Raw genomic sequence first — 12,553 nt, forward strand, 5'->3', positions numbered from 1 at the left:
AATATACCACTCAGACCAGGCAATTCTTCAGAGGTCCTTTATTTACCCACCTTGTGTATAAAAGTCTTGTTACAACACATTCTGTATATTTCCCCTAGTGTTGTTGATATTGTATGTCTTTAAATGTATGTATGTCTTTATAAATGTCTTGATGATTTGAATACACAGGACCAAAATGGCTTTTCATGTTATCCTGATAACATCATTGCAAACTGTTAATTCAATCAATCACTCAATCCACCTTTTCTGAAAGTAGACAGATGTTAGGTTTGATGTTTTCTGTGTATTTGTGGTTACTTTATAGCACTTAATTGTTTTTCTTTGCATTCTATTTCCTTGACCATTTGTTTGCTGACTAGGGTTTGTGACCTTTGCTCTGATCTTGCACTCTGTAAATTGATCTGGCTAAGAATGGCTAGATTTTGTGATAGACCATCTTTAAAAAATAACTATCAATATTACTGCAAAAGTTAATATAAACATTTGTGTGGTATAATTGCATTTGTGTAACTGTGTGTAATCAGTAGGCCTACAGGTGCAGATAGAAATGAATAGGCATATGTGTAATCCTTTGGCCACATCCTTGAATGTTGCATTTCAAGGACATTTACTTCATTAAAAAGTGAAAAGGAACATTTTATCAGGAAACTAACAGCCTGACATTATTAAAATTATTTGCAAAATAATTTGTCATGGCAGTAGCTGGCAGGCAGGCTGCCTGTTAAGTACAGGTCTACTACCACTGGTTTACACTCTGGGGTGTTTTTTTTTTGTACGTGTGCGTGTGTGTGCGTTTGCGTGTGCGTGTGCGTGTGTGTGTGTGTGTGTGTGTGTGTGTGTGTGTGTGTGTGTGTGTGTGTGTGTGTGTGTGTGCGTGTGTGTGCACCTCCAGGCTATGGGGCGTAGAGAGTCTGCCATCAAAGGAGCACAGAATGTGTTGCTTCGCAACTGGAATGTGGGCGGAGCCAGTGTGTGGAGGGGGTTTGGTCAGTCTCCACACACAAAACGCTACTCGAGGATGTACGTAGAGAGGGCTGGAAGGAACCGTCACAAAACAAAACGTGCCAACGCCGGCCGGTAGTTTATGAAACGACGCGGAATCGTAGCAATAAGAACAATACCTTTGTCTGTTGTTCACCTGCAAACAATCTCACTAACAGCGTAAGGAGGCGAGAGGAAATGTCGAACGGCAACTGGAAACCGTTTGTCTACGGCGGACTGGCCTCGGTTACTGCCGAGTGTGGTGAGTGTCGATGCTGTATGTGTGAATGGAGGTAGCGGTGGTTGTACTGTGGTAGTGGCACAGTGAGCGGTAGAACGTTGTTGGTGGGGGGTGGGTGGCCCGACCGGGTAGGCCTATGCTATGATCAGTTAATCCACTTAAATTTAGAGGCTTTAGCTTCGTTCTAAATGTCAATAATTTAGTAATGGTTGGATACCGTTTGTTCTGTTTGCAGGAACGTTCCCGATCGATTTGACCAAGACGCGCCTCCAAGTTCAAGGCCAGGTCGGCGACAGTAAATACCGAGAGATCCGCTACAGAGGCATGATCCATGCCATGAGAAGGATATGCAGCGAGGAGGGTCTCCGAGCACTGTACTCGGGGTGAGGTTCACTTCTGTCTTCTGTTGCTTGCTTCACTCCATGTGGAAGGGGATCTCTGCCTGTCTGCACCTCCCTTGTCTTCCTTTCTGTATCTCTATCTGTATTGTACCCCCTTCTGTCCTCCTGTCTGTACTCTCTGTTCCCATTTCTGTCTTCCGCTCTCTGTCGCCCCTAGCCCCAATTTGCAACTCTAGTAGATTGTTTTTATAATGGGAGTTTAGAAGAAAAAAAGTCCTTCTGCACACTTACAGTGGACAGGTGTGTCGGATAACTGGTCTGGAACTGGAGAAGTTCCAGTTTTTTCCTCATGAATCTAGAGTTGCAACACCCTCCATTGACTCCTCATTCATCCAATTTGCTTTTGCAATCTGCTTGTATTACGACAAAACTCGCCAACATTGCAGTTGTAGGGAAAGCTTGAATTATCCTCTTTCAATCGGCAAAGCATTTGTTTCATATATATCCACCGTAGACATGTTATGAGCTACTCTAGAGTTGCAAATTGTGGGTATGTCGCCCCCCCCCTTTCCTGCCTGCCTGTACCTCCTCTGTCTTTAGTGTCTTCCTATCTATCTGTCTATCTATCTATCTATAAATGTTTTCTTTTCTTTTTTTTTTTTACAGCATTGCTCCTGCCATGCTGCGACAGGCATCATATGGGACCATAAAAATTGGCACATACCAGAGCTTCAAGCGACTATTAGTTGACAGGCCTGAAGGTGAGACACACACACGTTTGCTTGCTTGCTGAGTGCTGACCATGCATACATTAACAAGTTCGTATCAGTAGTAAGTCATCAGCTGTCCTAACTTAAGCATAAAAAGAAAGTACTCTGCTAAATGTAGCACCCAAGGGCCTCACACATTCTTAGCCTAAGTCAATCTGACCTATTTCCTTCACTGTCAGTCAGTTGTCATTTTAATAATGCATGCCTCTGCCTGCCTGTTTGCCTATCTTGTTTTCAATTTCACCTTCAGTTTAGTGTTGCATCACAAGTTTACACCACGTATTTACGACTTTGTGTATATAGAAACAAAGCTATCTAGAAGATGATAAAGGTTAATAAATATGTCTGCAAAGGTGAAATATTCATGTTGTGCCCTCTCGTACTCTTCTCTCAGATGAGACAATGTTGACTAATGTGGCATGCGGTATTCTGTCCGGAGTCATCTCCTCCACTATAGCCAATCCCACAGATGTGCTGAAGGTAAGCTAACACACAGACAACAAGAGAGTATACTACAATATCCCCATTGTTCAGGGGTGTTTTGGTCACTACACGAGACACCACAATGTTCCATTAGTAATTTTCCATGCACCGTGTGTCCGTACCGGTACTAGAACGTGTGTCCCCCTCGAGTCATGAGCCAAGTATAGGGGAACCCCAAATGGCTGCTTTGCATAACAGGTTTACAAGTGATTCATTGTGCAAAATGCATCCTCACACCTCACCTCACAGAATTTTGGCTTCAGTAGGGCTGCTGCCAGTATCTGCACGCAACAATGCCTCAGCCACCATCAAAGCAGAAGAGGGTAATACTTGCTCAAGGCAAACTTTTAGTTTCAGTTCCTATAATTCATGCCATTCCCAAACTAGTCAACATGTTTCCTACTATGTATACATCAGTAAACATAAGTTAAATTAATATTAGTCACATACACTATGTAGGCGTGCATGTGATGTCATTAAGATATGGTCCGTATCCCCCCAAAAAAATAAAACACCACGGCCATTGTTGTAGAGTTGTCACAGAATAGTGTTATTTTCTGGATCTGTAGCTGGAATGTTGTAGTCACTGACAGGCAAAAGCACAGCACAACAGAGCACGAGTCCTCTTCAGACAGAGTGCACATTCAGCGGCGAAATGTCCTGGGAACCAACTGTCCAAATGTGTCCTGGGAACCAACACAACATCACTATGTCACAGTACAATTCTCTGGAACTGCATTAGCAGTGGTAGGTGCCTTGCGGGGAATGCTTACTTCCTTCCTAGCCGCTTTCATACATAGATCCTACAATAGAGGTGTAAAGATTAAGAAGAGACGTCATTAATACCGTCGGCGGCTTGACGTGACATAACCATCACATTTTGCTTGCGTATGTAATTTGATAAAATACTGGTTCAATGGAATTAAGTGTTATTAATTTAGGGTAGGCTAATTGATTTCAAACTGTTGCTGCCACTAAGGTCAGTCAGGTCTGTCTTTCTCACAAAATAAGAGCTTTGTGTTTTTCCATCAAATTCTGTCTGTCTTTAATGACAGCAGGTTGTGGCGGTTAGTGGAAATATATGTGTTGCAATCTTTGTTGGGCAATCACAAATACATTAAAGGAGAAATTGAAGAAAAGCGGGCAGAGGTTCATGGTAGAACGATACTCAGACCTTACAGGTCACCGTCACACCCCTGTCCCACCTTGCTGGCTGTCCAATATACACAGATGTTGATTCGGCTCAGTGACTTGAGTACCAGCGCTACTGGCTTGAAGGTGGCACAACAAAGACTCTGTGTTCCGTGTCTGTACTTCTTTTTTTTTAATATACACAGAACAACAAGGCGTAATGTTGGGACAATATTTACATGCTGTGTAAGGCACTTCTGATGTTACAAGCTACTGTATGAGGGTGTGGTTTTGGTAGTGAGCCTACCGGCCTAGTGACATAAAGGGCACTGTTGGTAGGGCTGACATGAAAAATATTTATGATATGACATATTTTAATAATTTCATACTTAAAATAATAATAGTAGTAATAGGTGATGCATTTAAGGGCCAGACCGCACCAATGCAACAATGAAAACTATTATGACGATTCTGCAAAATAATTAAAAAAATATATATAAATATTTATAATATAAATAATATTGGCAGGCATAAGTGTTGCTGCTATCTGCTTACCATCTGTGGAATATTTCTAGATTAGTCTCTCTGGGATTTAACAAGGTGTTCGGGCCAGAGAATCTGATCCTGTCAGTGTGTTGAGGGTTAACAGATGCAACTGCAAGTTTGGAACATTGTGTTTTGGTCACTGCGACTTCCTGCCAAACAGTCATGCGCTCACCTCTGGCTTTCAGAGCCACGGATTCTCCTCAGGCTGGGTTGCACATGGCATCCACTACCAGCCGTGTGTGTGTGTGTGTGTGTGTGTGTGTGTGTGTGTGTGTGTGTGTGTGTGTGTGTGTGTGTGTGTGTGTGTGTGTGTGTGTGTGTGTGTGTGTGTGTGTGTGTGTGTGTGTGTGTGTGTGTGTGTGTGTGTGTGTGTGTGTGTGTGTGTGTGTGTGTGTGTGTGTGTGTGTGTGTGTGTGTGTGTGTGTGTGTGTGTGTGTGTGTGTGTGTGTGTGTGTGTGTGTGTGTGTGTGTGTGTGTGTGTGTGTGTGTGTGTGTGTGTGTGTGTGTGTGTGTGTGTGTGTGTGTGTGTGTGTGTGTGTGTGTGTGTGTGTGTGGGGTGGGGCATTTTACTCATTTGCAAATCCACAGGACTAGGGTTTTTGGTCTACATGTTCTGAACATTGGAAAGTAATATACATATGGGCTTGCATCTTTTTGCCTTTTGAGCAACACTAAGCTTTCCTCTCAAACTATGTGTTGTCTGGTTGAATAATTTAATACAACCCGGTTATCAGTCGTCGTGGGCACATGCAAATAAACTCCATCCGTCTCTCCCAGATCCGCATGCAGGCACAGGGCAGTGTCATACAGGGGAGCATGATGGGCAACTTCATTAACATCTATCAGCAGGAGGGAACCAGGGGACTATGGAAGGTAAATGTGTGTGTGTGTGTGTGTGTGTGTGTGTGTGTACCCATGGATGCAAATTCTTAGTCACCACGACTGATTTCAGTTATTAGGATTCCATACGAGCCAGCATGTCTTATTGTCTTCTTTGAAAGTATGTCGTTCACCGAAAATGGGCCATCTACATTCTACAAGCTCGGCTATTAGTTATTTTAAGATTTAAAGAGTATTTGAAATGGTCAAACTAGCAATAGAATGCCTGTGTAGAAGCATCTTCCATAAACTTGAATGTCTCAGAAATGTCATAAAAGCATAGATCAAAGCCTCAATCTGTGATTTCTTCAGCTGGTCGGCTGTATGTAGAACATCAGCAACATAGGTTTAGAATGATAATACCTAAACATCACAACATTTCCATGTATACTGTGTACACACAATATTACAGATGTGCTCTATTTGTGCTCACCTTGCTGCCTCTGTCTGTGTCGGTCTGTACAGGGTGTCTCTCTGACGGCTCAGCGGGCAGCCATCGTGGTCGGGGTGGAGCTACCGGTCTATGACATCACCAAGAAGCACCTGATCCTGTCCGGTCACATGGGTGACAACGTCTACACACACTTTGTGTGAGTGACGGCGTCATAAGATTGATCCCTGTGGGGAAATATTCATGTGTCATAGCGAGAGCGGAAGTTAGCATTAAACATAGGATAGGTACGGGTAAGATTAGAGGGATACAAATAAAATAAATAGACTTAGTCTGACCCTAGATATCTGGTCTGCCTGAGTTAACATAATGCATATTCTATATTTAAGTGTATAATGTACAATCTATCACCAGTGATATCAGTGTCACCAGTGTCAGTTGGCCTTTGACAGTGGGTAACTGGAAAATATATTTACTGTCCCTCTATCAACAGTTAATTTAATGAGTATATTCTATTCAGTCTATAAACAATGAAACAGTTAGCCTTAACAGGCATCTGTCATGATTTTGTCGTGTATATCCCAGTAGTCTCGTGCAAATGTGCCAGAGTCAAGCAGGTGTAGGTAATCCAATAACAAAACGGAACATTTGGGCGGTCACAGGCTAGGTTGTGAAGCCTGATGGCTACTGGCACAAAGGACCGCCAAAGTATCTTTATGGTCTACTGGGGGACGTTGAGTCTGTGGCTGAATGTACTCTTCAACCCCACTAGCACATCATAGAGGCGATAAGAGGGTTTATCAGGATGGCGTTCATCTTTCTCCTCAAACTCTCCTACACAACCACCTCCAGACTGTCCAGTCCAATTGAACTCCTACTACTGTACATGGCTCGCTAACCTGTGGCATCCCCAAGCATAAGCTCTTTCTGATGTCACTGGTTGTGAATTCCCTGTGAGTGCATGAGTAGACACTACAAGGCAGGGTGAAGGGGTAGGCCTTTTTTGTTGTTGCACTAAGCTAGGTGTTAATGTTGTGTAGGTGACCTACAAGAAGACAATACTGGAGCCTATCATTACAGAGAACTCATTTCAGAAGATGGCAGCGCAGCACTGCCAAGCACTAGCTTCCTTATGAGTAATTTTGTTTGTGACCAAATTTCTAAAGATAACTCTGTAATTATGTGGCGTCTGGGCAGAATACAATACACACTTTGACTCCTGGAATTCATCCTCCAAATCCCCACTGCTATAGAAGAAGATCTTTGGTATTGGACATTCCAGTTGTATTTAGTAAGGACTTAAGAGGCACAGTACTAAATTAAACGCACGTATAATGGAGAAAGCTATCGAAAGTGACGTGGTTAATACTGCTCCAGTCTTGGAGCTGCAAAATGTGGTTTGTTGACACATACAATGGATATGATTTGGTAGCTTTTATTTTTCTTAACTAATTGAAATATTGTGTCGATATAACCAGGGAAGAGTGTCTGTTAATGCAGAATTATTTGCTATTCAGTCTCGTCTCTTTCTTTGAGAATATTCCAACTCACCACGATGATTGATCTTCCTACTACCATTCTGTATGCAAGTTGTTTTAAGGCCTGGAAGCACAGTTTGATCTCTAACAGGATTTTACCGCTTGCTCAATTCTTTCTTTCTAACCCATTATTAAATAACCCTTTAATCCAATTGGAGTTATCGCTCGTTTTCAGGCGCTGTTACGGTTACATAACCGTGATATTCAAGACCTGCATCAGGAGTGGGCCAAAGTGTGTTGGGTTAATTTTCCACATGAGCTCAGTCTCTGTCTTGTGGTCTCTGCCCCCCAGGTCCAGTTTTACATGCGGCCTAGCAGGAGCCCTGGCTTCCAACCCAGTCGACGTGGTACGGACACGCATGATGAACCAGAGGGGAGCAGCTGTGTATCAGGGAACACTGGACTGTATACTACAGGTTGAACAAACACACACACACTGCTTCAAACCCTGGTCTCTTAAATATCAAATATATCTCTACTACCCCCTCCCCCTGCCTGCAGCCTTCTCGGCTACAGGCAGGGTTACTCTTGCGCGCACGCAGACAGAGGACCCGATAAGTAGCAGAGTGTCAGACTGGGCTTAAAAAAACATCTCTGCACAAAAGAAAGACTCATGATCATAAAGTGACAATCATTAGGTAATGGATATGAACTGAAATAACTCAAAGCATATGAGAAGAGTGCTGATCAAAATTATAACATTTTGTATTTCCAAATATTAAAAAAAATCTGTACAAAACTGATATTACAGTTTTGCATTGACAAGAATATCAGTTTTGCACAGACAAACGTCTTGTTTGACTAGTTCCAGAGTTTGTACTTTTGTTGTTCCTGTTGTATATCAATCACAACGAACTAACCTATTTTAGCATACAATATAAATAACTGCTGCTCCATGAAGCTTCTTTACTTGTGTGCTGTAGCCTACAAGCTGCACAAATTTTCCAGCCACAGCTTAAACATGGCATTGTGTGAGGTGTTCCTCCTGGTTTTAACATGCGTTTGATTTTTACCATCTAGACGTGGCGGTCAGAGGGGTTCATGGCACTCTACAAAGGATTCTTCCCCAACTGGCTCCGCCTGGGGCCTTGGAACATCATTGTATCCTTTCCAGCTGATCCAAAGTTTTTGTTTATGTGCTGTCCTCGATCAGTTAATTGTCGTTATTTGGTAGCATAGCATACTGTAAACCAGGGCTTTGCGCATTCCAAGCCATGCTTGAATTGAGAAAGATTAACGCAGGCTAACTCTGTTATATAACTGAGTTATAGGCACAAAGCCTGCTCTCCTACAGCGAGACAAGTAGGGCCTGGATAGAGTGACGGCAGAGTAGAGATAAAATATCTATCGAGACTTATGGTAAGTGTGAATGAAGGCAGAGGTCCTTTGTCAGATTGTAGGTGAAGGGCATAGAGAAAGAGGGGTCTATAAGTCCTCAGCTTCCCTCTTGACTGACATAATAAGATTACTAAAGTTGTTGGATTAGAGTATCCCACTGCACATCATGGTTGTGTCTTCCTTCACCCGGCTTACCTCCAGTTCTTCCTCACCTACGAACAGCTGAAGAAGATCAACATTTGATAGGTGGGATGAGACAGCGGAGAGGAAGAGAAGAGAATGGGAGATGTACCCCTCGTAGAAGGGCAGGAAAAAGACCAAATAAGGAATGGCCAGGTGACGGAAGCACTGGGTCTGTGTGCCGGAAAGACCCACATGTGGGAGCGGGTTGAGTGTATCAACCAATATCCCTCATGTAGCACATGGCAAGTGTGTCCATCGTTTGGCACACACTTACATGCACGTTTCAGGCCCAACCAAACATTTCTTTTAAGTCTTTGATTATTATTTATTTTGTTTAATAAACTACAACTACCCTCTATCCCTCTCTCTCTCTCAAGCTCCAGATTGATTGGCTAGTAAACAGGAGAGACATAGGTGTACAACACACAGCAGTGCAATTGATCAACCAGCTAATGTGTCTCTCCAACACTCAGCGCATTTCTTAAGAAAGATGGTACACTTATGGGAAAACTGCATAGGGACAGTTATTATTCGGTCGCTGTAGAGTGCCTTTGCAATATGGCTGGTCTGTATGCCCAAGGTGCAAAAACAGTCTAAGATTTTTTGTATTGTGCAGCTCAGCTGACAATCGCCATTGATCATGTGTGCATGCATGTACACATTTTGGGTTACAAATCCCTGAAATGCTTTTCTACAGTATATTCCAAAATGAGTGTAAGTTGAACATATTCGCTATCCATCAGCAATCTCGGCAAAGTGTTAACCTTGAATCAGGGAATATACGGTACACCGTGCACTCTAATCATGGTTATGCAAGCATGTAGAGCAGCTATGTACGGTCCAGACTAGGACGGATAGGCTTACGGACCCCTAGACCTTTAGAGTCATGGGTCTCCCGTGCCACAATGTGCAAGTACACCAAGTGCAGGCGCTAAAGTTAACCTTGATGATCTCACCAGGCACCACCGAGGCTCCTCTTTCATATCAGAGAGGCCACTAGAACTATTAATATATACCTAACGGTCACACCCACACATATTGTGTAACAATTTAATGCTTGGTCCAGACACTTCCCAGCTAGCGATGCGTATGGAGAGCACTTTTACTGATGGAGTAGTAGCTACCTCTAGGGTTGTGGGATAATAAAAAGAGGCCTTTTCAGCACACCCTATTGTGTTTTTTATACCTTTATTGGTTGAAGGTACCAAGAGCTTTATTGTTACTTGAAGTGAACATCAGGTGTGTGTGTGTGGGTTTATATACTGTGGGTTTATATACTGTATATATTTGTATATATACGTATACGTTTGAAATCTGTTTGCTTTCTTTACATTATTTATGCACGAGCTGTTACGCATGTAGCGTGTTTAGCTTTTCTCCACAGTAAAGGAATGACATGTTTCTGTTGTATGTATTTATGTATGTAGTATGTGAACAGTTATCGCTGCCAAAGTCTGTACGACACTGATGGTGTAAATGCTGCTTTAGCCGTGTAGCTTCCTTTTTGTATTGGCTAAATAAAACAATCTGCTAAATTCTTACTTTGGTTGTCTATAGTATTTTCCTTGCCGACAATTCCATGTTGCTCCATAGTGTGGCACTGTGTAGCCATTATCGGGCACAAATGCTCAACCCAGTTGAAATCTTGTTTATTTATCTCCATGTCTGTCTCTTTTCACCCACCCTGCCCCCACCCGATCCTCCTCCAGGACTACAAAATCTAGCACAGCCTTGTTTTCGGAGGGGGCCTCGCTCTCTTTTTTTTGCATGCAGTATCCTCCCGCTCAAACAATGACTATGAATTATTCAGAGGAGCGCTGATGTGATTGTTCTTTTATTTCGTGTGGATCAATTCCCAGTTTTCCCTCATCAAGAGCTGTTTTGAAAAGACAAGAGTGCATTGGGAATGGCTGTGGTGAACTCCACCGTGTGTATGTATGTGTGTGCCTTGTTCTTTTATTTAAGGCGCGACACCCGGGACTTATTAGTTGTGTGAGATCGGTTATTGTTGCGCCTCCTCCATCTGAGCCACCATGACTTGCATCCCTGTTACTACTGTTAGGACAAGCCTGCTGTGTCTGCTCAAGTTGCAAAACAATGTCGTAGAGTAGAGACAAGGCAGCTCTGTCCGTTAAGTCTAGTCTTTGTATTTGTTGACAAAACTGCTGTCGCCTTTGAAGCATCAACGGGTGATTATGTCATAGCAGCATGATCGTGTTAGTGGGGGGAAAAAAGACATCTGTCCTCTAACTTGAAGGTCACACATGTCTGATTTCTGCAGGCATATCCATAGACGGTTACCTGATCTGTTATTTGTTTCTATCTTCTTTTTTTTGGTCCCAGCCTACTCGCCCATTATAAGTTACATTCTATGAATAATAGAGGCAGCAAATTGCCTTAAGATGTGAAAATAAAGTGTGTACAGTTGCCAAGAAAGTCTGAAATGAGTTGGACACACATCAATGGATTCACTTGAAATGGGGAGTGGGTGGGTTGAATGGCCCTCTTTTTAGCAATTAGTCCTTCAAGGCTCGGCCAGGAGCTGGCTTCCATATAGGTTGGCATTGTGGTCCGGCATTATTTCCCTGGCACGATACTTTACTAGCTGGACCCAGTGTGGCCACAGGGGATTCCTGCAGTCACAGACATGCTGCATTGTGGGTATTATTTGTAGCCTGGCCCCTGGGGCGCTGGGAGCTCACTCTATTGTGTTCCAGGGATCAGAGTGCGCGTGTGTCTGAGGGATAAGACTCTGCTCTCCATTCTAAACAGCCCTTCTCCTGTTTCTCCTAACACCCTGCCTCCCACCCTCTCCACGTCTCCATCTCTCTCTCATTGCTTAGTCCTCTCCCAGCTGTAAACACTGGATGCACTGACACAAGGATGAATAACTAGATGTGTAGAGATGCAATCTATTGAATTGAGTGAGGCTCTTGACTTGGGGCTGTGATGTTGGCAAGAAGCATCATCTCGTTTGCCTCAATAATGCAATGTGGACACTTATAGGAAAATCTGAAATGTGTCAGAGGGGGTGCAGCAGCCTAACACTTTGGAATTGTTCACTTCAGGAAACAAAAGCATGTTTATTTTTCCCCTGACGTGCAACTTGATTAGTAAGAATATCGTGTTCACTAAGCTGTCTGAAACACCTTCCCCTCCAAGAATAAAACTGCAGCCCCTTGCACCTCTGGAATTTGCTGTAGTCAGCATCTATGCTACCCAAGCCCTACCTACCCAGCCCACGAGTAACGAGGATATGGGAGAACCTTCCAGGCCCTTGGTGACACCGGGGCCCCAACGGAGATGGAGATGTCAGAACAGACAACGGGGCCAGTCAGCGGAGTGCTGACAGCAGACATGGGAAACTCCCACTCAAATCTCCCCAAGCTGTCAATTGTCTCATTAATGGGAGGAAGCCTGAGAAAAAAGGTAGCCCCTATTTCCTGTTATATTCGTACATTCTCAAGTGCATTCTTCATTTATCTGACAGTGCTGCTCATGGTGAAAACAAACAACCAAACAAACACAGTCGGTCCCCACCGAGCCACAGTGCATGCGACCTACATTTTCACACTGAGGGGAAAAAAGGGATTGGGACTCCAGAGACCCAGGATCACAAGGATGAGCTTGACTGCAACTCCATTGTTCCAGTGAGTAGGGGATGTGAGAGGAGAGATACAGTCAAATGAAAATCTGTGTCACGTTTTGATTCTCTCACTCTATGACCTGAT

The 12,553-nt window shown here is 43.4% G+C and overlaps 1 protein-coding gene across 1 annotated transcript; it reads left to right on the forward strand.

The window, feature by feature from the left end:
• Positions 1-978: 978 nt before the first annotated feature.
• Positions 979-10,363, forward strand: LOC306943558 (kidney mitochondrial carrier protein 1-like). Its single transcript, XM_079529960.1, has 9 exons — positions 979-1,243; positions 1,458-1,605; positions 2,230-2,324; positions 2,728-2,813; positions 5,271-5,366; positions 5,838-5,962; positions 7,594-7,717; positions 8,322-8,402; positions 8,841-10,363. Exons 1-9 carry the CDS (start codon positions 1,180-1,182, stop codon positions 8,880-8,882), a joined length of 861 nt encoding a protein of 286 aa, XP_079386086.1. The 5' UTR covers positions 979-1,179; the 3' UTR covers positions 8,883-10,363.
• Positions 10,364-12,553: the final 2,190 nt, after the last annotated feature.

This window comes from Electrona antarctica, assembly GCF_951216825.1.
Source record: "Electrona antarctica genome assembly, chromosome: 19".
Taxonomy (NCBI): Eukaryota; Metazoa; Chordata; class Actinopteri; order Myctophiformes; family Myctophidae; genus Electrona; species Electrona antarctica.

What these genes read in the sequence shown, in the direction of transcription:
- LOC306943558 (XM_079529960.1), top strand. Translation starts at nt 1,180, where the DNA reads ATGTCGAACGGCAACTGGAAACCGTTTGTCTACGGCGGACTGGCCTCG. An exon ending in GAACCAGGGGACTATGGAAG is followed by an intron (nt 5,367 to 5,837) that starts GTAAATGTGTGT and finishes CGGTCTGTACAG; the next exon opens with GGTGTCTCTCTGACGGCTCA. An exon ending in TGGGGCCTTGGAACATCATT is followed by an intron (nt 8,403 to 8,840) that starts GTATCCTTTCCA and finishes GCTTACCTCCAG; the next exon opens with TTCTTCCTCACCTACGAACA.